Raw genomic sequence first — 27,983 nt, 5'->3', positions numbered from 1 at the left:
TTCACTATCATTTGATCTAAAGTGTAAAAGTAGGCTACAATTTTTTGATATAACAACATATTGTAAATGATAATCAAAAATGGCCTGTTTCATGGATTTACTATTCCAATTTGCATATGCATTAGCATTACACTTACATTTAAAATTACAAAAGATAGAAAGTCGCATCAGGTTGAATTTGTGACTTTTTTTTTGGTACTGGTGATTTTTTTCAGCAGATACAATTTGCATAAGTAGCTCTGTAAATTCAACTGCATACACCATGTATGTATCCACGCAGATGAACTTTACAAGTCAAGTCTCTTATAATTTGTATAAAACACCATTACTCATTTCTCAATAAACCTAAATTGCTTAAAACCCCACAGCACCATATCTCTATCATCTTTCCTGGGTGTTTATACGCCTATAGTTTCCACTTTATTGGGCCCTATATCCCTTTGTTTATACAGTGTATGAACAGCCTTTTTATTTAGACAGTGAGTCATGGCTGTGACTCACTGTGTGAAGAATTCAGACTGAGCTGAGAGGTCTTTGTTCAATGAGAAACACGCATAATCTAAGCAATACTGGATGAGGTTTGATTGACATCAGCATCAGTTCCAGCATCTCTGACACACTTGACCTCCTTTCACAGGCACAGAGTTTCCCAACTGGGGAGATTCCGCCAGACATATCAGATGTCAGATCTGTAACAATTCTAATAGCCTAATAAAAAAGAAGATAAATATTGAGTCACTATAGCAAATAAACCTTCTTACCACTGGGTCAACAGCTTGAGCCCCCACGGCACCAAGTAGGATGCACCTATTTTGATGCAATCCATCTTGCGGCCACCAGGGGCCGCACTGAGCAGCACTACAATTCTCTAGTGTAGAAGAAAACCTGCACTCAAGTTATGTTTTTATTTTACAGCCTTTTGATACCTTCAAATTATTCTAAACTGACTAACAATTTAACCTGTATAACCGGCTGGTTCATATTTTAAACATTGTTCAATGAGCAACTTAATTAGCGCCAAATAAATGCCTGTCATGGGGGCTTCCGGACACACGGTCCTGAAAAGTGTCCGTAAAAAGTGTTAGCTTTGTCGCTAGTGTTAACGTTAGCTAGCTAATTCAACCATGCTATGACAACACGGTGGCATGAATTCCCACCAACAGAGGAGTTTCACCTCAAGGTAATTTTTATTCATATTCACATTTATTGTTTTGAGTTGGCAACAGCAACATTAAAGCCAATAATGATGAAAACTTTCATAGCTGTTCAAAAATGACAGAGTTGTACGTTGCTTGGTTTTAGCTAAAGGTTGATAGTTTGTTTGGCTGCTAACATTGGCCTGGCCCAGGTCAGTTTTAAGAGTGTTAAGTAAAAACTGCTGTGAGATCTGTCATCTCCCTCAAAAAAAGTGATAACATGTGATCTGTAACTTCTTTTAACAGTCTAGCTGATACCACCTCTGGTTATCTCTATTGTTGATTCATTATCACAGTGCTAACTTTAGCCTACAGTATTAGTTTTATATTATTATTTTATTACATATTTCTGGTTTAATAATGCCTAACGCTATATGATTATTACACAGGCTACCAGCCGTCTGTCAGCACTGGTAAACTGGATAGTAAAGGTTGGTATCTGAACACAAATTCTCCTCAGAAATAATAATAAAAAAAAAGTTTTTGTACAATGTATAATTTTAATCAATTTAATTTAACTGTTTACGTGTATTTTTGATGAATGTTTATTAACATATTGTTACAAATAGACACTGTATTAAAAAAGCTGTACAGTAATTGGATATAATATATTTTTAACTTTAAATATCAATTAGCTCAGCAGTTAAGTTTTTGTTTATGCAAACATAACACTTCCTGTTGCTGTTTAACAATAAAAGGCTTCCCACTGACCTTTGTTGTGAAGCAGCTACAGCTTTCTGTAGCCTTAGTCAACAACATTATTGCCTGCTAAATCCTTGAGGGCCAGAAAGTACAATAGACTTACATAAAAATGTTGAACATTTAGGTTTTTTGTGTCAATTTTGCAGGGAGGAATGGTAAAAGAAGAAAACAGTAAAAAGAAGTTGCAGTGAACTTATAGTCTGTTGTATGGATAATCATTAGGGCTGTTCCCCTGCACATACTGTGATCATATTTGTCATGGGAGGCTATGGTGTATCCGAACTGTGTAAATTTCTGCCGTGCAGGTATGAAAGGCGCACTTTATGAAAGTAATTCAACTTAACAACACATTCATGATATTCTTACTGTGGGGTCTAACTACTAGGCTGAATAAAGTATCCGCTGAGTCCCATTGTGTTCTCTAGTGGTGGGGGTTACGCACATCACCGACCCTGTGAGGTCCACCAATAAAACTGCTGCAAGGTCCCAGGTGCATTGTTTAATGGTGAGTAAATGTTTCATGGCATCATAGCAATCATGTCAGATGGCAGAGATGACGATCGTAAAATGCAGACTAGGTCTGGACAGATAGATGAGTCATCAACCTCAATCTAAACTGGAGTGGTGTGTGTGTGGTGGTTGCATGTTGGTGTTGTAGGTTACAAAATGAGAAAGTGTATGTGACTATAATGAGAAAATATTTCTGGAGAGGATACTGTACATTAGCTGTTATTATCCAATCATTTTCTTTCTTAAATGAGAAAGATCTTAAACCTTTGTGTGTGTGAACAGCAAATTGACAACAGTGAATATTTTTAATATGTATTTGATATACCGAGGTTTGCTGCTTTTAACTGTGGTAATTTCAGGCAGATTGGGGAAGCATTTATCAAATGAAAATCCCCCTCAGATCAGCCATTAATGTGGAAAAGTGCTGCTTCAGCTCAGCCCACTGTGGAGGAGAGAAGGGACTTCTAAATGACCTAGGGAAGTGGTGGACACAAATCTGTAAACTGTGGATGTGCGTGGGTGAGAGAGAGAATAGGAAAAGCATATGGTGCATGGCTGATGCTGAGGATTTATTATCAAGGAATGCCCTGAGACAAATTAGACCAGATTCATGCGAAGATAAACAGTGGCCACTGAAGATGGCGAATGCTTTTTGTTTCCGCTTCTCCTCCTGTCGTATTCAGAATGTGCTCAATGCTTGTCCTTTTGGCTCAGTTATATCTTTGCATGATAACCATGGGTGTTATACCAAGTCTCTCCACCTCTCTGTAGATTACTAACTGTACTACTAGTCAGTTAACATTGGGGGGCAGCATTATATTTAGGATAGTGAAGAGCAATCAGCACCTACACACATGCAGTAGGCTACATACTTTATATCCAAATTTAGTTTAAGGTAAAGACCTTTATCATGAATAATACCATTATCACTTTTTATATTATTTTGCTATTCTTGATAAAATTATTACTGATGCTATTCTTTGTCCCATTTTACTTTTAATCCTTATTCAATAAAATATGGTAATTCAGGAAGACATGAAATGAAATAAAGCACAAGGCACAGTCAGTTTGGTTCAGAAAAAGAAAGTAATTTTTAAGGCACACCTTAATAGTTTGCAACTCCATCACATTTAAATACAATAAACACACAGTGACAACTGAAGGACAACAAAACCTTAATAGGAATGAAATTCACAGGTGTGGAACAATTCTGTTCCCAGACTAAACATTTTTTTTAGATAGACATTTTGTTGAAAAATGGTATTGCCTGGGTCAAATGCTATTTGTCAATGATTATTTTATACGTTCACTTTTTGGAGGGGTTGAATCTGCCACATCAGATGATCTACCAATCACTAACCTGATGCAATGAACTCAACCCATCTGGTACTTCTATTATATATGAACAAATTACGATAATCATTCACAAATATTATTTAATTAGTCCATCCGTTTAACTATCCCACTATATCATACAACTTGTACAGGAAACCACCTTTGGCTCTGTAAAATTACATCAATGACAACAACAACACAAAGGTAAGTCAAAACATTGTATCAATTTTCAATAGAAAAGTGCCAACAGTAATGAATTGAATAGAGTGAAATATGTTTTAAATATAATTACAAGTATCATAGACTTGAAAGGATTGAGTCGTATTGCAGATAGATAAGATCAAGGTCAATAAAATGACTTAGTAGAAATCACATTTACTTACTGATTGTGAAAAAGGTTTTACTACCTACATGTATAATTTAAGGGAACCAGCTGTGTGCCATATCTATGGTATAAGGCATCCCTCTGCAAACTTCAGAGGCAGGTGTGGTTTCTTAGACATGGTTTTAACCAAGTCTATGGTAATTCGTACAGTATGAATGAGGGGTATTGCCTTGCCTGGTGTTTATTTGTTTCGTTCATTGCTTTTTTTGACTCTGAACATTAAAAAATGTGAAAATCAGCTGGTGTTGAATTACTGTTGAATACCATCTGGACAAGAATGTTGTTGCAGAATGTATTCTTTTATGGGAGCAATTAATTGCAAATACAAATTTACAGACTTATCTGGTGGCACATTTGTAATTGGTTGTAACCAGGACAAAAGAGGAAAGACATTAAAAATGATTTGACAAAAACAAATTTCAATGCAGACAGTAACTGAAAAAATGAATCTTATCTAGGACTCAGCTTAATCCTTGACTATAAAACCATCCCTAAGGGAATAAGTATTCACTCACAGCTTTAGATTTTTTTTTTTTGTCTGTCTGTGCATAAATGCTACAGTTGATGAAGAAGCATGTGCAAAGCAAGGTTCAGTGCAGAACATATAACATCTACCATCTACCTTTTTTTTTATATACCTTTTCATATTTCTAAACCTTTATTTGAAGACCCAGCTGGTCATTTGCAGATTGAGGCAAAGGTTAGTCCAAAATGTCAGTGTTTTAAAGGAGTTTAAAACCAGTTTGACAAATAACTTTCATCAGAAGGTCCACATACTTGGTGTGTCTGAAGCTTTCAACCCACATCTGGTGGCCTTAACTAAGCAACTCCAAGGTCAAGAATAGATCTTCAAGCTTAACATTAAAACCATGTTTGTTAACTGCGTTTAATATTTCTGTAACTTAAAGCATACGCAAGTGAAGAAAACTTGCAGCCTGTTTTGCCTATATCTGCAGGTGATGGAGCCGGGACATTGTACCAAATGTTACAATCCTACCATCTTTGTTAGCTTGACTAGCAAAGCTAAGCATAATGACCACTACAACCATGTATCTGCTGCTATAAAGTGAGCCATTCACGCTCAAGCCTACAGTTCAGCTCTTTATTTTGTATCTTAGAGGAATCTGTGGTTGCTGTCTTAAAAACAAAGGCCTCATTTTACCTTTTTAACCTCTCCATTGTAATGTTTTGTACTCTTAGTGTCAAGCTCAAATCTCAAGTCATGTAGATCACATGGGACAAAGCCATCCACCCAACTGTTTGTTTTTCAATATATGTTGCCAACCCAACTCCTTATGTCTATTCTTGTCCATTTCCATGTGGCACTGGAGAACCATTGTTATATTTAAATAACTAATTAACCAGAAAAATGCCTCGCTGAGATTGAAAATCTGAGTGTCCCGCAAAGACAGCAGCAGCACATACAGCTTGCAGCCAAAGTTGACCACATCAGACTTTATTTCCTGCAAGAGCTGAGTAGGTGTGGCATTGTCTCCTTTTTGGCAGGGGAGTGACTTCCTCTTCACTTCAGCACACTGCCCAGAGTAGAGGTTGAGCAGACCTTAGAGCACCAGAGTGATGTAAGGGAGCATGATATGAGTGACATTCTTCTCGGTGACAGGAAAGTTAAAAGCCTGGCTGTGGCATGGCTGCTGCTCCAGTGGTCCATTTCACTCCTGCAGTTCTGGAGCTCTTGATAATGTGGTTTTGGTGTGTGAGCAGTGATGCATACTGCATTTGTGTTGGTGGTGCAGGAACAATGAAGACCGAATCTGAGTGCCTGTGCTGATAGAACAATAGGTGTCTTGAGTGTAAATTGCTGATCTACAAGCTGTGGGCAGGTGCAAGTGATAAGGGAGTAAGTAGGGATCTCGGATCATGAGACCTATCCTGATAAGTAGGCAGCAGGTTCAACATTGTTGTTCTGCCCATCCTCTATTGCCTTGTTCTTCTCACTAATGGACAGCTCAGAGGACTCTGAGTCCACCACTGCTTTCCTTGACCTGTTGAGTAAAGAACACCTCTTATAAATACTGATACTCATTGTCATTCTGCTTGTGTACTGTCTAGCCAAGTGATGGCCAACATTAACAAATATTACAGGTCTTTTGTCAAAGTTAGTAACCCATGTCACTGACATTTCATCATTTTAGCTTGATGTTCACCCTGTGATGGACAAAATTAGCAGCTAATGTTACTGACATTTTATCATGTTTTCTTAACCATAGCTTTAACAGGGCAAAATGTAGCTGCTAATGTCACTGATATTGTATGATCTAACTGAAGTATTGTCCTGTCTGTCATGGCGAAAATGAGTCGCTAATGTTATTGTGTGTTATTATGTTAAAATGTACCATTTTACCTTAATGTTTGTCCTGTCAGAGCCTAAGTTAGCACCCAATGTTATTGGCATTTTATTATTTTACCTTAAGCTTTGGCCTGTGATGGCCACAGGTAGTGGCTAATGTATCATTTTACCTTTCCCATAGACTTGTGATGGCCAAAGGTAGGTTTTACCAGCTGACATTTGACCAGTTTACCTTAACATTTGACCTGCCTGTATGTTGTTCAGCCATACTATAGTTTCAAAATACCCTAATGTATAGCCTGATTTTTAAGTCCCTATAAAAAGTTATCTTAACTTTCTGAAGTTAATCTATTCTTTCTTAAAACAAATATTTTTTAATTTGGGCTTTCTGTCTCTTTCTAGTTTTAGTTTGGCTTTCTTTCACCCACAAAAATACTATGAATCAAATTTCATATTAAAATGTCTGACTTAAATTTTCATTGTTTCTACTGAAGGCAACTATGCTTAATACTTTAAAATTTCTAAAGCCCCAATCTGATCCTTAAGACATTTATTCTCTTTCTATCGTCAAGTACAATGTTTCAGCTGAAGCCAGCGCAAGTCAAACCTTCTTAGCCTTTTACAAGAAGAGGTCCCATCTCAAGCTGTTTTCCTCAAAATCCTAATCTTCCATAAGTTTCAGTATTTGTATGCCTTTTATGCGTGTTTACTCTAGGGAAGGCTAAGATTGATGAATGACTTACAAGAGGCAGCAATTGACCTTCATTTTCTGTTCTTATCAAATATCTTATTAAATATCTTCTATTGTAATATTATTATTCAATTCTGTTATTGTCTTGGCTCCCCCTTGCACGAGTAAAGATCGCACTTGCTTCAACATTTACTTATGCAAAACAATGATGAATGTTATTCCTTGACTTGTCTTTAAATTAGTCAGTTTTGGATTTACTTCCAAAAACATCTCATTTTCATAATCAGTATATAGTCAACATGGGGGACACTCTCTCTGCCAGTCGCTGTGTTTCTGCCTTGCACCCTACACACCCACATATATGGACCAGTGCTTCTGCCACAAATAGCCACATTACTGTCCTTTCACACCATCCTACATGCTTTCACCAGCCAGCAAGGAAAACTTTTTTCACTTTAAAACTAGGCCTGGCTATAGTCTACAAACTACAGAACATTTTATTAACCATACATACAGTCAACCAAAGAGTATTCATTAAATATAGTGTATAGGATTTTTACTTAAAAGAACATAAAATATTTAAAATTACGTCTTTATTTTGAAAAAGATGCATTGTTTCTCAAATGTTTTTAGTTTAACAACACTGACAGTTGTGATGTTTCCTCAAAGTTAACACTACAATGCCAATTATTTCACAACGAGATGTATAGTGTTGGTTGTAGAGAATGTGTAGGGCAGGTAATGGAGGTTCCTTACTTTTCTCTGTTGAAGACAATGAAGTCTCTCTGGACATTATCCAATCTCTGCTGCAACTGACCATTCTGGGGGAGAGACAAACACAGATCAACATCAGCAACTCAATGATCAGTGCTGGTAATTCTGAAAAAGCAACAACATGATCTGGGCTGATCATTAGTCATTATTGTTCCCAGCTACAGAATCAAAATCAGTTACATTAAATGCACATAAATCTGTTTTGGTGTCACTGGTTAGAGACATAACAACTTACAGTTTCGTAGTAACTGCTGGCTCACATGCGCACACACAATATAGTGCTAACTATTCAACAGACAGTAGAGTGTACGCACTACTTTCCTCATATCAGTTTCTTCTCCTTTAGATGCCAGAAGATGAAATTGACCTAACTTTAGAGGACACTTATGCTCTGATGTTTTCACCTGCTCCATGTACTCATACCTATTTGGCCCACTTAATCAAGTGAGAACATCCGACTCTGTCATGCCAGGCTGTCCAATCACTGTTGTAGTGCCAAGACAAGTAGACAAGTGCTTTCTCACTCTCCCAAGGAGGCAATGAGGAGAGCGATCATAGAGATACATCATCATTATGACGCTGTGCGTGTGAGTGTGACAGAGACAAACTAGCAGAGACACGAGAGAGAAAATGAACAAATGCAGGAGGGTGTGTTCATTTGCTTGTGCAGATGATGATTTTCCAAGACCTACCAATATCGCGTCTACATGTATACACCTTAGCCTAATGTAAATGAAATACAAATTCCAAAATTAACAGAACTAACTCGAAACTGGCCACTTGGGACCTCCAAAATGTCTTCACTCACAAGTATGAGTACATGCTGCTTCCCCACACACCCCTCCAGTCAGATCGGCCCTCAAAACTCCAAGCTCAGGCTCCATGAAAGCCTCTTCAGGAGAGAAATGGCTAACTCCCTGCCCAGAGCTGTAAGTCACACAGCCCAGCAGAGAGGCTCTCTGCAATTGCTATCACAGTGGGGAAGCAGCTGAACCACTGGCACACCAAAAGCCATGAACAAATTAGAGCAGGTAAATGGAGAGAAAGAGAGAGAGAGGAGAGGGAGTTGTGTATGTACATTTGAAAAGTGAACGAAAAGAACAGAAGGTGTAGAGTGTGCATTGTGTAATGGTTTTGCATGCGTGCATGAGAGTGACACAAGAAGCAGGTCTATGATTAGGATATATGTTAAATGCAAATGGAAAAAGAGAGAGTTTCTTTTCCTGTGGATTTCTGGTTAAGGGACACTGTCAAAGCAGTGTCACAGAGGAAAATTGCAAATTCACATTGACACAGAAGGAACATAACTACATAACCACCATGTGGGTGATGCAGACTACCAAAAGGACAAAGAAACACAACAGGCAGACAAAGACAGAGGAGGAATACTGTGCATAATTTGTCAAACATCAGCGATAGATGTGACACATATGAGATATGATGGATGTGAGAGAAAGTATGATGTAGTGTCTCTCTGATGCTGTCATAATGATTTATTCTTAGATCTAAAGGCATGACAGAACCTGACAATAAAAACACCACCTTTTGTATAACCTTTCCACATATACCAGTTCATTTACAAAGCACATCTTTGGTTTCTCTCGTCACTCTTGTTTAATGTTGATTCAAAGAACCAGGAAAATATTTTATTTACAGCAATAGCATTGGTCATTAGTTGGAGGAGGGGGTTGAATACAAGCTGCACTGCTAAAATGCTTGCAATGGAGCTTCTCTCCAGTGCAGTCAGGGTTCAGTGCCTGTTTGACTTTACTAAATAAGCCAGAGATTTCATCCTTCATGCAAGCTTAACTTTTGAAGTTTTTATTCAATTCAATTTTATTTATGTAGTGCCAATTCATAACAGAAGTTATCTCATTGCACTTTTCCTATAGAGCAGGTCTAGACTGTACTCTAAATTATTATTTACAGAGACCCAACAAATCCCACCATGAGCAAGCATTTGGCGACAGTGGCAAGAAAAAACTTCCTTTAAGAGGCGGAAACCTTGGACAGAACCAGACTCGTATGCTAGTGATTTAGAGGCATATTTCATAAAAGGCCTGATTTTAGCTCTTGACTTTTATCTTATTTTCTCCTCCTCTGACCCCCATCTGTTTTAACTTGTTATATATTTTTCTTTTCAAAACATCTATGGCCCCATTTACATTTGTTATATCAAGTGTCCCAAATCTGGATAAAATCCAGATGCTGACATTTACACTTAGACACAAATATGCATCTCTGTTGGCCAAATATCTGTTTGCATCCATCTTGTTGTCTCCAAGCTACATGCAAATCACGGTAGGCCCTTCTACAATCCAAAGGGTGGTGGTAATGCGCCTGAAGCTGTTTAGTAACTGTTAGCTACCTAGCTAGGTAACTAAAAACTATGGATGACTGGCATGGATTGACTACGATTAAACTCAGAAAGACTTCTATTTCTAACTTTATGTAACTACACTTCAACCAAGGCTATGAAAAGTTTAGGTCTATATGATACCTGTTTTTCTTTGTATTTCTATTTCACACTTGCTTTGTCGTTCCATGCTCCATGCTACACTCTGTCTTGATCATTGAGGGCCAGATATGAGGAAATAAGGAAGTAAGGAAGGAAATAAAGTAAGGAAAGAAGGAAATACAGAAGGAACTAAGGACGGAAGGAAGTACGGACATAAGGAAGGAAAGAAATAAGGAAATAAGTAAGGAAGGAGATAAGGAAGGAAGTCAGGAATGAAACAAGGAAAGACGGAAGGAAGGAAATGCGGGAAGTAAGAAAGGAAAGAAGGATGGACAGAAAGAAGGAAAGCTTGCTGGAAATGGCATTCATGCACAATGCTAAAAGAAGCCTCTGGCCTTGCAGAGAGAACAGTAACTATGCTGTTTCTCTCTCTGTCTCTCCCTCCCTCTCTTTATTTGATGCTTTTAAAAAGACAGTTCGGAAGCTAATTGCTCCAACTGCTGGATTAAACTTTCCATTTAATGAGACAAACCAACAGGGAGTGCTCTGCTGGACGAGAGCCTAACAGGGACATTTCTCAACATCCTTATCTGGGCTTACTGTGTTTCTGTTTGAGGCTGGGGACAGCTTTTGTTTGTAATATGACTGCTAATATGTACTGCGGTTGAAGTAGGAGTTATGTAACATTTAAACAATCTATAATAAATTAAATAATACCCTAATAATATAAAGAATTCCAGATTCTTACCTTAAGGACACTGGACAAAAAGCACAAGGTGCAAAATAATGGACCCTGTATGAATGTACAGAAAGCATGAGCGCCCATTAAATTATAATACAGGTTCAAATAAATTTGATCACTTTTGGATCATAGACTACTTTAGAAAGTGATGAAATAAAAATGGTGTCCTGTGTTTTTAGAGCTTTTTCTCTGAAAACAGCTGCCTGCTGTGGCTGAAAAGGGTGCTATGAGTGGTGAGAGTGAACCAAAATAGCAAAGTTGTGGGCCAGACAGCTAAACAATGAGCTGAAACTCACCATAAAACTCCATAAAGCCAAGGGGAGGTTTTTTTAGGTTCATCACTATGAACAACCCCTTTCACATTGTTTTCACATTTGTTTGTTATTTTAGATCTATCGATTATAGCCGTTTTAATAGCAACTCTACAACACACATAGTATGTCATGGCAGTCACTTATAATTGCTATGGCAAACAACTCCTATTATCACCAAAGTAGCCATTCCAAACACCCTAGAAACCACCTAGGAATATCCTGGCAACACAGACCAGATGGACCAGGATAGCCTGGTACCACTCCAGCTATTATGTGGAACACTAGTTGCCACCAAGGTACCACCTGGAAACAGGTGAGCCACTGGGGTGCCCCGGAAACACCCTAACAATAACAGCCTAACAACCATGAAGCCACGTCCTGCCACACACTCAAAACACCATAGCAACAACCTAGTACCAACCTCTCCAAACAACGAAAAAGTGTTGAGCAACACTCTAGCAGCTATGAAGCAACCCCTTTACAAGGCCTTATCAACCAGTCAATACTAAACATTTAGCCCTAGCAAAAACCTAGTCTAAGCAAGTTTTGCTTAAGCTGCAAGTTCTAAAACTTTAAAAAAAGAGAAAAGGTTAATGCTAATTGGAAAGATACTGTAATACTTTTTGCTTTATTGTGGTAGTCATAAGTGTTCTAAACTGGTCTGAAATTCTGTTCTAAATACCATTTAAAAGCATTTGTGCTAGAGCCCTAACTTTAATTTTAGACTAAAAAAGCACAAATGCTGTGTTACAAAATCCAAATCCTCTATATTGAATACGCTCTCATTAAGAAAGCTATACTGTACTCCGAATTCCATCCAGACACACACATACATGCACACATATGCACAATACCCCTTCTACACTTCTACCCTCTGTACTGTTGTTATTTTGAATGTACCCTGGTGTACTATAATTCTATAAGATAAGGTTTCCAGTATATTTTATACATGCAGTAAATAATACTTGAATGACATCTTTTATTAGGAGGTGTGTGTGTGTGTGTGTGTGTGTGTGTGTGTGTGTGTGATGGGAGTCTGCCAATTTATATTGTTCTCACAGCTCAAGTCCAATTTTCTGCTGTATTTTATCTGTGATTTAATTGAGCTAATTCTATGCTACGTTATGAGCGTAGCAGCGACGGGGAGGCAGAGCTAGAGAGATAAAAGAGGAGCTAGAAAAATGGATGAGGAAGCAGATCAATTCTGTATGGCTAGGAGTGAGAGTGACATGTAGACAGCATTGTGGAAGGAGTCTGAGGACAAGGTAGGAGGAATAAGGTTGGATAAGAGAAGAGTAAAATGAGGGGAGAAGAGGAGGAAAATGCAAAAAGAATACAGAGCAGCCCCAGTGTAATGAGTAAGAAGCTGGCTGGGACAGGCATTAAGGTAACTAGCTTACTTCATTCAATATTGATCTGCTATGTTTCAGAAATGCTGCATAGACTGTCTCCCTCTCTCTTTCTCAAACACACACACACACACACACACACACCAAGCACTCACTTTCTTCCTTAGTCTCTCTCTTACATGCATCCATCACAAGTGGCCCCACAGGTCCTTCGTAAATGGATATGGCAAAGCATTGCACAAACACAAACTGATATTTATAGACAGTAAAACAAGTAGTCTCCCAGACAGACCAGCACATGCTGCTAAATATGACTACTTGAAATAAATAATATGCACATTAAACAAATCATTTTGAAAGAAAGGTGAAACGTTTCAGTATTGTATTTTACAGTGTATATATTCGAGTTAATATTCCCTCTTAAAAGCATTTTTGGACTAAAAGACTTATCTTTGGCTGCTGAGGCGTGAAGGAGAGGTATTTAGCTGATTAACACTCAAACCAGTGTGTGTGTGTGTGGGGGGGGGTACAAAAAGACAATAAGATCAGAGAAAAAATTGGAAGGACATTGAGGGTAGTTCAATAACAAGACAGGAACTAACGTTAAGATGCCAGAATAGGATCAGTTTGGCCACAGCATTCTGAACAAGCTACAGACAACGGGAGATACACACGAGGTTAATTACAGAATAGATCATTTTAAAATAAGATGAGGTGAAAGGAGGGTGTGAATGGCTCTTTCAGGATTGCCAGAAAGACTGGCAAACCTAAGACTTCAATTTTGAAAACAGTTCTTTACCAAGAGCTAGATTTTCTGAACAAAGGTTTTTGACTTTAAAAGGGGAGGACAAATGCCTGACTCTGTTTGCTGATGTTATTGTGCTAAAATGGCAGTGCTCTAGATAGGTAGTGAAACAGGACTTAAAATTTCTTTATGTAATCTTCTGTTCTTGATCTCTTCAAGAAGGTTCAGTAAATTTTAGCCACTATTAATATTTACTACTTATAAACCTCACTAATCTGCATAAAACCTCTCCAAGAATGCATAACAACCTCAATCTTTCTTTTACAGTAATATATGATACTCATAGTTGTTTATTGTTTAAATCATTTTAGAGTGGCCTTCTCCATTTTCATGTGAAAGACCTGTCGAAAGCAAATACAGCTGAATATTATTAACCCCGGGTTAGGTCCAGCTGCAATAATCAAATATTGCCTAAATGATACCAGAATGAATAAGGTGATTTAATTAGGAAATGTAAGCCACAAGAGCACAAAACAATTTCATTGGCTTAATGTTAGTTTCCCTTAGTCTGACCATACACTGTTAATGATCTTACTCCATAAACATAACAAATGTTTCCCTAAAAGGCAACTATCATTATTTCATTAGAATAGGGGACTTTTGTCTGAGTGGGCCAAGGGATGATGAATGTTGTCTGGCTGCACAGTGAGATATCACTGATATATACACATAGGCAGGTCTCCACAAGCGGCTGTCAGCTTTCATGAAACATGGCGCACTTTGGGCCAGCTCTGACTCCTTATTGCAAGCTGGCAAGGTATGTGCTCCACACTCTAGACCACACAAATTGCTTCACTTCTATTAGAAAAGAATCCCATAAAGGGTCCAAACTTATTGGCATTGGCATAGGTTGTTGAGTGTGTGTGTGCAATAGGTTAGGTTGTGTGTGTGCATACTGTATGTGCATACTGTATGTGCATGGCAAGTTTTAGTGGTGTGGTGCAATGTTGTTGGATAGCGACCATATCCAACACACACTTGCTGGTAAAAGCACACAAATTAAATCAACAACCTGATGTTAATTAGTGTTCATTTGCGGATCTCTCTGAACTTTTACTGTCTCAGTGGAAAAATCTAAAGATTCAAAATTGGGCATAAGCCTAGAACTCAGCGTGGCACTCCCCTGTTGTACCAATCACTTGACTCCTGTACTTTACTCTGATAAACAGACCTAACTACCTGTTTTAACGTCACATTCCTAAAATCTCTCTTGTGGCAGGAAAACTGGCAGGAAAATGTTTTAGTGATGAAAGCTGGCTTCAGTCTTCAATGTAGGACTAGTAATTCATCCATTCCATAAGTGGAGAATAACTATTGACACAGGACAGGTAGTGACATGCCTTGCTGTACTAGTTCTTTGACCTATAGGGTCACATATAGTGGCAGATTTACTGTGTGACAAAGGCATGTCTTAGCATGTCCTATTAGAGTGCCTTCAGAAGTAAGTTTGTGCAGAAAAGTAATTTTGGGAGAGGTGTGGTGTGGGAATGGTCAAAAACAGTAGAAGGATATATCTGTCAGCACTCAGTTGTGACAAATGAAAATGAAGACACGCATTTTATTATCAAAATCCATATCACAAAAAAGTTTTCCACATGTAATAGGAAAACTTGTTTGCACATGAAATACTGAAAGTAAATATTAACAACAAAATCCACTCAAAAACACCGGTTTTGTATATACCCCCAGAAGAAGCCCTTGCATAAGAACATGTCAACTCTGCCTTTCTCGTCACACAGAATGTTTTTCAGGTTTCCTCCAAGCTTTTCAACACCGTCAGTCGTATTTGGATTTAAGATGCAAGTAAACGCAAATGACTTGAGGTCTTTTGAGCTACAGTTAAATGACTGCACTGATCAGGTCCCACTGCTGCACTAGACCAAAAATAAAATCACTGCTGCCTAAACGTTTTCACTATAACTGTGTTTATGAGTGTGTAAAGTGTGTATATGTGTGTGTTCCTCCCACGTCTCACTTGACTGGGTGATCAAATTAACCTTTTAGTGCTTTCCTCTTCGTTTTGTATAAACACCCAGAGGACAACAGCTGATTTATGTGGACAGTGTAAAAGACTAGGTGATTGCATTCTTTGCCTTCCCCACACTCGCAGCAGGCTACTGGCCCATTTATTTAGATGAAGGTGAGGGAGGACAGAGCTCTAAAATTACTTCATTCTTAATATCACCTGTAACTGGGCCAAATGGAACCAGCGATCAGTTATTCTTTACTGAATAATGATGAGCACTGAGAAGAAGAGACACCTTTTAAGTAGCATGTGTGATCCTCTAAGGGCAGGTTAAACCAACCTAAAGTTGAGTTGACATTTATATTTTTAACATACTGATTTGAGGAACACTGGTAGTGGAAAAAAGTGCGTAGTGTCAAAATTATAGATGATTAAATGTAATTTGATAAACATCAAACCAGTTTTCCACTGTCTCTTGACCAGTATTTCTTTGCTACTGCTTTCAAGTGGTAGCTGTCCCGTGTTGGAACAAACCCTATTCATCCTTCTTGTGTGATGTGTAATTATTTAATGTTTGTAGTTGAAAGCCTTACTTGTGGGGACCCATCAGAACCCTGGTCCCTGGTTTTTCTAGCAAGCCTTTTCTTCTTTTTGTGAAGCGGTTTGGACTCCAGGATCATTTCCTCCAGCTCAAATGTAGGGTCACAGTTTAGTCTTCGCCTCTATAGAGAAGCAGACACATGCAGGCCCACATTAAAAAAAAAACAACAGATCCACAGGTTCAAATATGTGCCAAATCTGTACTTAAAAGTACTAATCTGTGAAATTCTGATGGTTTTGATTTTGGTGACAGTCGGTCATTGTTACGATGTTTCTGCACTGTACTTGAAATTACTTGTAAATGAGTCAGTATGGACAACAGGTTACTGTAATGTGTATTTCATTTTTCTTGCGTATTCTGTTGAAGCATGATGATCTCTAGGTGTGACTTTTCTCTTTGTCTGGTTTGACATTTATTTCAGAACCAACTTTGTCATAACTTTTAACATTTGTGTGCACCACAGAACGTTTTCTTGAGAAAGTCCTTATTTAAGTATTTAGCTTTATTTAAGTGGTTTCATGAACAGTGTATCGCTTACTAATATGTTATAGTGGTGTGTACAACATATACAGAATGTGCTACATATACAACATATGCTTATGTATGTTTCATTGCCAATGCTGGAAATATTACTTTAAGATCCAAACATAAAAAGAGAAAATTAGAATCCAGCCCTACTAAATGTTGGACATCTGCATCCCGTAAAATAATATGCAGTGATTAAATTTGATGTGTCATACAATATAATATGATACAAAGCAATACAATACAGAATGATGCAATGCACGCTCTTATTCTGCAGGAAAGATCAAGGCTCAACAGATCAACAGCAGCAAGCCAATAATGACAAAGCAGACTGAATACTGGGAAGTTGGGAAACAAAACACAACGGCTGAGTTCACCCTGAGTCTATAAGGGACTAAAGACAGAGGATATGCCTATAATTAGATAGAGAGACACTGTCAATTCCCCATCGATCCTCTGTGTTTTTCCTATGCTGTGCCAGCCTGACTGCAGGGAATACCTGCTGCTCTGCAGTCGCTATAGACTTAGAATTAGATAAAGTCATTTAGTCATCTCTTCACTTGCAAAAGTCATTATTGTGCATGTATTCATCTCTGGCACTAAGCAGTGACAATTATTGTCACCTTGCTGCTTCACTAAAACAATACTGGATTGTTTTGTATTGCTTGATCATTCCGTCGATGTGACTGACCAACAAAGGCAGCTATAATCATTATTAGAGTAATTAAAGTCATTTTGTCCAAAAATGCCAAAAAATCCCCTAGTTCCAGCCTCTGAATTGTGAGAATTTGTTGCTTTTTTGTCTTATGTGAGAGTACACTGAATATCTTTGGGGTTGGCACTGTTGGCTGGACCAAACAAGACATTTGAAGATGCTACCTTGGGCTTAAGGAAATTGTTATGGGCACTTTTCACTGTTATCTGAGTTTTTATAGACTAAACTATTAATCGATTAGTCGAGAAAGTGATTGGCAGATATGAGTATAATTGATATTTGCAGCCCTAATTATTATATGTGTAGCTGAATGAATGTATCATATCTGTGCCCATAAATGCAGAAAAAATGATTAGCTCTGTGGTTATGAGTTATAGATGCAATGCGAGCCTTGTTGTAGGTTCTCATTCAGATCTTGTGTGGTCTTTTCTCCTGTACAGTTACCATCTTGAAACTGGGTACTGTAAATCAATGCAACTACTGTAAAAACCTGAGACTACAGAGAGAGCACAGCCCATCAGTTTGCCAACCTAGCAGCTTGACGTCCTGCCTAGTGATATTATTACATGCAAGGACCATCTTCACCCAACTCGTAGAGCTGCAGGTAGAAAGACAGAGGCTTCCTCTGCCTTTGTCTGTATCTAAGAGGCATGCACACACGTGTGGTCAACATATGCCAACTGCTGCTTTGTCAGCTGCTTTGTCGTATTCAGTCTACACACTCAGTGGAAGATCAAGCTTAGCCCAGCAGGGGTCGGTGTCTACAGCTGGACTAGAAAAGATTAAATGAATAGTGGGTGGTTCTGGCTACATCTTTTTTTCCCCTGCTTCTTTGTCACCTTCGGGAAATACTGGTATGGGAATAAGTATGGGAGAACAGTAGAAGGGAGGTGGGGTTCCGGGGATGGATGGCATTTTTATTCTGAAATGTTGAAAAAGAGCAAAATCATGCTATCATACTTTGACAAAGATGTAACATAGTTTAGCATCCACAGATGGCATATTCATCATATGGTATTTCTTCATTTTTTGTTACTGTCATTTTCTTTTTAAAACATAGGACATTTTTTGCCAATTTTTAGGGAGGATGGATTGGAGAAAGTGTTGTGGATCTGATTAGCAACACAATATAGCAGGGCAATGTCAGAAACACACATTCTAATCTATTCTATTCAGATGTGAGCATTTTGTTGGGTAGCATACTGAGGCAGTGCTCTGTTTAGTTCTGATACTCACATTGGGAATAAAGCCTGGAGGAAGCTGTTTGCTGAGCACAGCGTCCCAGTTGACATCTGACATGTAGTCCAGATCATGTAGCTCTGGTAGACAGGAAATGCGCGTCTGGACATTTATGCACAGCAACTGAAGGACACAAAAGGATTGGAGTAAGGACAATTGTCCATGGGGAGGCATGGCAGAAAAGTTAGAGGCAGAGTCCCACTGAGACATGAGCACATGTTTGCCCTAAAGGATGTGTCTGAGAATGAGGATACGGGAACAAAAGGGTTGGAGGTGGAAAATATTGAGGAGAGGATAGAGGGAGATAAAGAGTGACTGAAGGAGAGGAAAAGAAAATGAGACGCATAAGAAGCAATGAGTGATGATGAGGAGAATTCAAGGGGTTGTAAAGTGTGAAAGATGAAGGGCAAATATAGTAAGCATTGAGCAATTCCCCCCTTACATTCTCACTTTCTTTACATCTCTCTCTCTCTCCCACTCATACACACATGCTCACTCTCCCTTTCACTCCCACATACACACACATTTACACATGCAACCTGAATGCCAATGAGGCATGAGCACTCTGAGCACGAAGCAATGCAACAGTTTGACTGCAGTGGATCGCCGCCAAGACAAAACCCAAATGCTACAACAACAGTGTATCTGTTAGCTTTGCTAGTGGCTTAATTGCGACAAGAAGAAAAGACTTTTGACAGTTAATTTTGGATAGACTGTTAAGTAAGAATATACTAATTACATCAAATGAAAAGAATGTACATCTAAATTATTGTAATTAAGGTGTGATATGAATAGTCTTATTTTTTCAGTGCCATGGTATGTGCTGCTCTGAGTGTTTGCACTGAGGTTGTGTTGACTTTGTACCTTAGATCTATTTACCTATGTACTGTGTAACTTTAACACTGTATGTCACCGTTCTTTGGCTACAACACAATTTGCTCTTTTGGAATACTGATCGTATGATGATTATAATTCTAAAGCTGCACTGCACGCTGCAATTTGCATGTATAAATAATCTGCTAGTGTACAAAGTATAGCAACAAGGAAAGTGACCCCCCTAATTAAAATTCTGTAGATGCACCTTGTTTTCCTAAATGAAGTGCTGCTGTCAGGTATGGATAATTGTCTTCCCATAGGAAATAAAGAATTCAGACCTTTTTAGAGCAAAATCCAAACTATCTCCTTCAAAGTAGCAATGGGGTCACCTAGAAATGCTAGACTCACCAACATTATATCTTTGTCTCTATTGCCTGTTAAGTATTCATAACAAGATCACACCAGTCAAATTGGTCAATGTGTGCATAATGTTTACAGTTTACTGATGTCATTTTACATCAGAGTATTGTTGTATTGGAGTTCAGTTTTGCCACCAGGCATCACCAATGTGAGAAGTTGGAAAGTGCAGGTTTAAATAAATGACCACAGTACATTCTGGAGGTGTGGTGGACCTAATTCAAAGAAACATCTTTTGTACAATGTGACCCTCTCAAACACCCAGAGGTTTGGCGTACACTGAAAATTCACAGGGAATAGTTACTTCATATCCTGAGCACTGGTAAATGCCACTATTAGATGGAATGCATGTAATGTCATTGTACACTGAAGATGCTTGCTACGCACAAGTGGCATATAAGAAATAGTCATCTGCCATAGTGAGTGTAGCGTTACTTCTTAGGTGATAAGATATACACATATACAATACATATATGTCTCAATTTTTGCACACATTGCTTTTTAAGGATATTTATATTCCTCTCAGTATTTCACTGTTACCTGTTCTTAGCAGCCACCTCTTTGTTTTGTAACTGAGCAGTGGTGAGGGGGGGGGTAACATGTGAAAAGGTGAGATAAATGCATACAGTTTATACCTCGGCTCCTACAGCATGCTGTGCATCATGTAGGTACCACTCATTTACCTTTCTGAGAAGCGACTTCATCTCCAAAGACCAGGCTGCTGGATAGCTGGGATGGACCTTGTGGAAGGTCTGAAGGATCTCATTAGCTGGTGTACTGGATCTCATCACATATGGTCTCTGAATAGAGGAGAGGAGACAATATGTTACAGACAACTACAGTCATGCACTGCCTGGCGGAGCTTCTCTGATAAAGTACGTGTCTTAAAGTTTGTTCCGCAGTTAGTCCTCTCTACTGTCTCATCCTCTTCTCCTTGTGCTCACCTTCTGTGAACCCATTTCCTGCACTGATGGGGACAAATGATAGAGAAAACCGAGAATAAGGGACTATTCTCAAAACACAACTTAAACGATCTGCCTTTCAGTGTGAGTGGGCTTTCTGTGGGTCAGAAAACAAGGGAAAGCCTGTTGAGAGTTCTTCACACAAGTCTTTCTCCCCCAATTAGTTTTTTGTCCAGGACAGAGAGACTCCTTTCACTTGAGCTGGAGAATGACACAGTGACAAGACACAGCTAGTACATTTGCATTCTTTTGGAAATTTACCATCAGGTTCTCCAGGAGAAGTGTTGTCTAATTTAGAAACAAAATGGAGGCTGGAGGTGGAGAAACTAAGTGACAGTGATTTGATTTGTGGTTTTGAGATGCTGAGCTGCCTGGATCTGTACCTGCAACCAGTGGCCAGGCCCAGCAGGGAAACATGGTTAGTGAGAGAGGAGTTAAATGGTCTGAGCGAAACATGAATGAAGTAAGATGGGGTCGGAGCTTAAGAAAGAGATAAAGGCTGAGCTGGGGTCGAAAGGTGCCTGGAGCTGGATAATAGTGAGCTAGCTCTCCATTTCCAACAGCCAAATAATTCTGCACATCCAACAGGCCAGTTTTTTAACGCCCTGAGACTGATTTATGCTTTATAGACGGTTTGAAATGTGCCAGTTAGAGAACGGCGTAGAAGAAAGAGGTATGAAGTGAAAATGAATTGTCTGGGAGAAGGAGAGTGTGGTGTGCAGAGAGAGGGGTGAAAGAAAGTTTAGGAGATGGTTTACATAGATGATGCGGATTATACAGGAACGTCCAAAAAGTGGAGTATGAGGAAAGAGAGAGAATGGGGCTAACGTCTATGTCACTCTTAGTAATTTCTGGGTGTGAAAGCGTATAAGTGTATGCTCAGCAATCCTCGCCTAAATGAGTGGAGGTTAAAAGTACTTGAAAATCACAGGACACAGCTTTGGTGCAGATAAAATGTGAGGTCAGAGAGAGGACAAAACATATTTTAGAAGGGTTAAAAGAAGGTTTTGAGGTAATATAAAGCTTGAGGGAGATATTTCAGTGGGAGTAAGATGTAACTCTGAGGTCAGAAAGTAGACAGAATGCGTATTAGAAAGTGCAATGGAAAGTTATTAGGTAAAGTACCTGTCAACAGTTTTATGCAGAAAGGTGAGAGGGAGAGCAATGACAAGAGAAATTGATTTCAGGAACACTTCATGACAGCTCCAGATCAGTTTCAGGTGTTCTGGGTCCTTGTCTGTGTAGACAGAGGTTACTGTAGTTTGTGTAATCATCATCCTGAAATATGAGAGGAAATTCTGCAGCTGCATTCTGAGTTGAGTCCACAATGAACAGACTGCCGTCAGGTCTAAGACTCGGCCTGATACAGCAAGGAGATGGAGTGAAAACATCATGTCCTCTGTTTATTTCCATGACATCAGAATTAAACTTCTCCAGATGGGACCAGCACAAAATGAAATGAATAATATTTAAAAAATCAATTCCAATTATATGGCTCTTGAAATAACTCATATTCTGTTTTCTCATTCTCCTGCAGCAATTCGTCTCACACAGAGACTAAACATTTAAACATATTCCCCAGTAAGGTCAGCTTAAATGTAAAATTCACTTATAACTTCACCCCCCTTTGTTTGAGGACTTGCTCTATGTCTGCTTTCCTACTGACAGGACTTTTCTAGCACACTCTTGTAGATGTCATATGTATTCTTCACTGCAGTAAAGTGTGCCAGGCCACGCTGAAGTGAATTGAGATGTGGACACGGTGATGGTACACCGTGTGTGTCTAAGTTACCTGTCCTCTTAGTAGCTCATAGGCTGTGATGCCCAGCGACCACCAGTCGACAGAGAAGGAGTAGCCAGGGTGGGACCCCTCAAAGGTCTGAAAAAGCTCAGGAGCTGAAAGACAGAAAAGAGCACACACTTTATAAGGATATAAATAGTCACACGCACACATACACTCATACACATACATATTGCACAACAAAATTAAATGAAAGTATAGTGTGATGACACATGTATCTTTCCTAGGTTAGAAATTGACTTTTTTGGTGTTTGTGTAGTTTGATCCCTTTTTCTTGTTTTTAGGGACATTTTGGTTGGGGACAGTTTATTTTAACTGTAGCCCTTTTCAGACATGGAATATATAACATAGCTTGCTTCATCTGTCTGTTAAAGTCCTGTCTTTTTGTAATTCTGACATAGGCCTTTGTTATGTAAATGTTCCACAATGGCTTTATTCACACATAGCAGGACTGTTGCAGAAAGAGCTTGCACAATAGTTGGCACTGAATTGTGGTAGCTTTTATTTTGTCGTTGAAGCCATAATTAATGACCATCATCAGTGCATGGGACACTCACTCACTCCCTCTTCTCTCACTGAATGCCCTCATGAATTCGCTCATCAATTTTATCACTTATTACTGTTGATAGAGAATTCTGCTGCTTATTTTCCATACAATCTGCATGGATAACAACTGAAATAATAGCGAGGTAGACTGTGGATGTTGGAAGTGTTACTGAAATGTTACCAGGTCTGACCCAGTCAGACTGTCACAACTTACTTACTTACAACTTGCTTACTCAGACATGAGACCAACATGTAAAATTGCCATCACATTTACATAACAAGTTGCATAAATTAAATTCCATCATTTTTGCCAGAGGCAAATATTAATTTTTGGGATCTAATTTGGAGACGATATCGCATCATAATGTCTTTGCAATAAATAATTGACTAAACAGGTTTTCTGGGTGTGACGAGCTATCAAAACCCTTAAACTGAACAATTAAACCCAGAGTATTCGCCTGAAATCTAGTCACACATAGTTACAAGATCATTCTCCATCATGAGCACACACTTTAAAAGGATATAAATAGTCACACACACACACACACACACTCATACACACACACACAGATGTGTTGCCTCTTCATTCATATCCCCTTGAAATCCTGTTAGCTACTATCTGATCAGTCAGGAGCTGAGTACACACTCACTACTGTACTTAAGAGTCATGAGGTGGATGACTGCAGCAGTGCTGAAAAGGATAAATGTTGGTTTCTAAAGGCAGTATTACTTGGGCTCATGCATTGAAATCAAATAAGCCTCAAGAATACTTTACATTTACTTTTTAAAATTTGGACACAAGAAAGACACAATAATGGAGGGAACATCTCTATATTATGTTTATCAGAGCTAATTATTTGTAACTTAAAATACTTCCTAAACAGAATTTATACATTAAGCGCCCAAAGATTTCAACCTTCACTATGTGCCTTACAACTAATTACTACTATTTATTGGTCAATAACTGCCCACTTATTTTTAGCTGCATCTTGTTCCTGGCCATGGGACAGCTGTTGAACAAACTCTGTGAACTTGGCTTTAGGGGCTTTAGGGGTGAAGATGTTTTATGCTCAATTGTTGCATTATACAGGAGCATTTTCTGCATGTGTCCCTCTATCCATCTATCCATCATTCATTCCTTCATCAATAATTTAGTTACTTTTAAATCAGTCATTGAGTTTTTGAAATCTACTCTAGACAGGGTTTTATGTAAGAATTACAGCCTGAATCTGAGTGGAGATATTTGCTTTATTGGTTCTATGTGTTGGGTGTTGGCATTTGTCTTCTCACATTGAGTGATGAATCAAACAAAATGAACAAGAGACAAAAGCCTTATCAACAGCAAAGGGAGGATACTTCCTCACCAACGTTAGTCTCTACCATCTCTTCGGTATCCTTGGGAATTTGGATTAGCAAAGATAAGCATACTCTGTGGAGTTTATATAAGTTAGTTGCATGATTTCTGGAAATTGAAGATCATGGTTGCAAACCAAACGGTTGCAAATCGTTTCCTCGAGCTTCTGTTTGATGTCCCCAGTGTTAAAGTTTCCTTGTGAAATATTGGCCAAAGATGCATTTTCTTACCCATGTATGGCTTCGTCCCAGCGATAGACGTTGCTTTTAGGTCTTCTTTTACAATGGCTGCGATGTTGAAGTCTGTTAGATGGACGTGCCCTGTAGAACAGAGATTATATTACCTCAAGTGACATGTGAACATGTTTTAAATACACATTTACAGTATATCAATTGCGTGAACCCTATAAATCCTAAGGTGTCACAGAGCTGTACGATCGCAGAGCTCTGTTTACACCACCAGTATTTACAGTAACTGTATTTCCCCTTAAAGTTTAAGCCTTTTCTTTTGGAATTAAATTTAACCACAGTTTACACATAGCAGGTATCCTACTTTGTATGCTGCTTATGTGAGTGTTAGATATGCAAAAATGAGGATCAAAGGAATTTAAATATACAACATAATCCATTGAAATAATGCCTTTTCCTTTAGGCATTCTTATGATCATAATGCTCTTACATTGATATTATTAAAAGGCATCAAATGCAAATTAACTGCAGCTTTATAGATGGTAAAACATGTTATTGTGACTGAAAGAGTGTTTTGATGGCAACCTCAGTGATTTCCAAAGTCAAACCATTGACCTGTGTCTCACCGTGCTGCTAGATGGCCCCAGAGTCTTTGCCATGCACTGTGAGCACACACTAATGAGTTGAATGTGTGTGGGTGTGTGTGTGTGTGTGTGTGTGTGTGTGTGTCATACTATGTGAGAGAGCAACACAGAGCAAGAGAGTTTTTGCCGCAGGGGGATTGTTCGGATGAATGGATGTCACCGGTAACCCCACAAACACATACAGTAAGGCCGCAGACAAAAGCTGCATAGCCATACTCTACACATTTTTTTTAAAGGCAGAATATTTTATCACACACACAAACAGATAACTGTGTGTGAATATAAAGCAGGCAGGAGCTGGCCAGTTTAAGTGTGTATTTACACAAGGACACTGACTAAGAGAACTCTACAAAACATGTCTTGCCCTCTTTTTCTCCTTCTCTTTTCCCCCTCTCTCACTTTTTTGTCACTCTCCATTATCACACCTTTTCTTTCTGTGTATGCTTTTATTCCACTCCTCTTCTCCTTTTTGCCTCCCGTATCTTCCTCTATCCTCGTCTTATTATTCAGGTTTTCATTTTCTTTTTCCCCCATAAACCCAATGTCGTTTTTTCCTGATACTTTATGCTCTTACTTCTTTACCCCTCTGCGTCCTTTACAGTTTGAAATATGCTCACATACTGTATTCCAAGCTGTCGTGGTATGAGTGTAGTTGTGTAGTGATGCAGAGGGCGGCGATCGGGTGGTGCTTTGCCGATATAAAAGGACCATTGTTATGCAGTCTGATGACTGTGACAAAGGTGCAGCAGGACTGAAACATCAGTTTTCAGTCTTTAAGTGGAGCTTGAGTAAGAGTAGAGCTTCTTTTATGTTTTCATATTTAATGATGCTTCCTGTCTATGTCACATGCTTATCTCCCTTTTTTCTTTTCTGTCTTCATCTTTCTTAGCTTTGCAGAAGACAGATTTAGGACAGGAGTTTTACGCAGTAGCCAGCAGGAAGAAACAGACAACCATCATCAAAATGTTGGGCTGTTGAGCCAAAAGTATCTAGTAGCAAAATAATATGTTGACATTTTTAACCAAAGTGTCATTTTGAGTTCAGAACAGCTCAAAGGATGGCAGTAATGATCCATTGCTTGGTCAGTTTAAACCTCTTTGCTCTAGTTAGGTGTAAGGAGCAGTAAAGCCTCTGGTGTCCATTAGCAGAGGCTTTTAGACTCATGGGTTTGCTCCGGTATAATTAATTGTTATTTTTTTAATATTAACTATCAGAGTTGACAAGTGTAATTTGGAGTCTAGTTTGTTCAGTGATAGGGCAGATGTGGTGGTAAAACAGGACACAAACATGGCATAGTCAGAGAGAGATTAAGAGATGTGAACTATGGCACAGTTTACAAATCTGTATTATGGAAAATGTGCAGTACATTGCTTTTGGGTAACAGAACTTTGTCACCACAGTGGCATCTGTGGAATACTTGCTGGGTACAGTGAATGGATGGAATAAAGCAGTGGTGGGGTCCATTGTGAGTTAACCAAAAGTGGATCCCTGGGAGAGAAAAAAAGTAGCATATTTCTGGCAGAGTGCTATTATTTTAAAGTACAGAGTCTGCTTGTTGCAGAGACAGAGAGGAAGCTAATCAGCCTTTGTGATGTAATATATTAAAATTACTGATCATAACAAGCCACCCTAGCTTGAAAATTACTTTTCCTCTCTTTTTTTTATTTTCAGCAAACTAATTATTTTCATACCCTGTTCCTGTTATTGTTTAGCATATTGACATGTTATGCTGTAAAAAATAAACCCAAGTGTTTTAGAGGCTTGAATACCACTGAATGAACTGCTGCTGCAATGCTTTTAATGTTATTTTAAGCCTTAATTACAGTTCCTTGTTGCATTTTTTCCCCTTTGGATTTAGGGTGCTATTGCACTATTTGTGTGATGGCCACTTCACTCACTCTGATCATGTGCACTAAATGAAGAGAATACACATCAAATTTGAATTTGTTAAAATAATACATGTAGTTCAGAGTGGTACTATTCCCTTTAATTCAAATAAAATCTCTTGCTCTAAAATCTATAGTCAGTATGTGAGATTAACCCCTGTTTGTCTCCAGTCAAACTGTTCCCTGCCTGTGAGTGTTGCAGTGTGTGGTGGCTGAACAATGGTTCAGCAGGTTTCCTGGTGGCTTAGTTATCTAACGTGTTTTACTGGGATTACCTCCACAACTGTCGAGGTTTGATCCTTGGGTTATGTCACGCTGCTGCATATCTCTTCTATTTTTAATTTCTTGTTGCTTACCGCTACCTCAAAATACCCACACCACTAATGACAACTACGTAACGTATATACAAATGACTTTACAAATGGTCCCATCCTGGATTTCTGTGGCCCATTTTAAGTATCCACACTTAGACTTTTGAACACTTCTACATGAACTTTATATATAAGCTTTATGTAACATGACTCAAACTACATTGTCTGTTTCATGAAGCTACAGCCGAAAATAAGCACTCTTGAAACTCTTCATCTCTATAGCCTTTTACCAAATCAGAATCCCTACATGCTCTTTATTCCATATCAGTGCATTTCCCTTTCTTTGTAGTCAGTTCTAAATGTTTATCCCATTGGCACATGTCCACGTCTCTCTGTTGGTCAGGGGTGCCAGCGCAAAGGGCCCTGGCAAAAAAAAAGTAAGC

The 27,983-nt window shown here is 38.7% G+C and overlaps 1 protein-coding gene and 1 long non-coding RNA gene across 3 annotated transcripts in view; one reads left to right on the top strand and one right to left on the bottom strand.

Moving 5' to 3' along the window:
- The first annotated feature begins 884 nt into the window (after positions 1-884).
- On the top strand, positions 885-17,549 carry LOC122888594. The gene is made up of 3 exons (XR_006380731.1): positions 885-1,180; positions 1,586-1,627; positions 16,939-17,549. It is a non-coding gene; the product is annotated as an uncharacterized LOC122888594 (long non-coding RNA).
- The window catches only part of stk32a (serine/threonine kinase 32A), a 67,127-nt gene continuing 42,619 nt past the window's right edge, over positions 3,476-27,983 (bottom strand). For both annotated transcript variants that reach the window (XM_044223223.1, XM_044223225.1), the window contains 7 exons: positions 24,742-24,831; positions 22,603-22,706; positions 20,532-20,648; positions 18,613-18,738; positions 16,129-16,257; positions 7,884-7,948; positions 3,476-6,131 (listed from right to left, as the gene is read on the bottom strand). In XM_044223223.1, the coding sequence (XP_044079158.1) occupies positions 6,014-6,131; positions 7,884-7,948; positions 16,129-16,257; positions 18,613-18,738; positions 20,532-20,648; positions 22,603-22,706; positions 24,742-24,831 (749 nt within the window). In that variant the 3' untranslated portion in view covers positions 3,476-6,013. The remainder of the gene's footprint in view (positions 6,132-7,883; positions 7,949-16,128; positions 16,258-18,612; positions 18,739-20,531; positions 20,649-22,602; positions 22,707-24,741; positions 24,832-27,983) is intronic.

This window comes from Siniperca chuatsi, linkage group LG14 (genome assembly GCF_020085105.1).
Source record: "Siniperca chuatsi isolate FFG_IHB_CAS linkage group LG14, ASM2008510v1, whole genome shotgun sequence".
In the NCBI taxonomy this organism is placed as follows: Eukaryota; Metazoa; Chordata; class Actinopteri; order Centrarchiformes; family Sinipercidae; genus Siniperca; species Siniperca chuatsi.
Note: the sequence above shows the minus strand (reverse complement) of the source record. Positions and strands in the feature narration are given on the sequence as shown.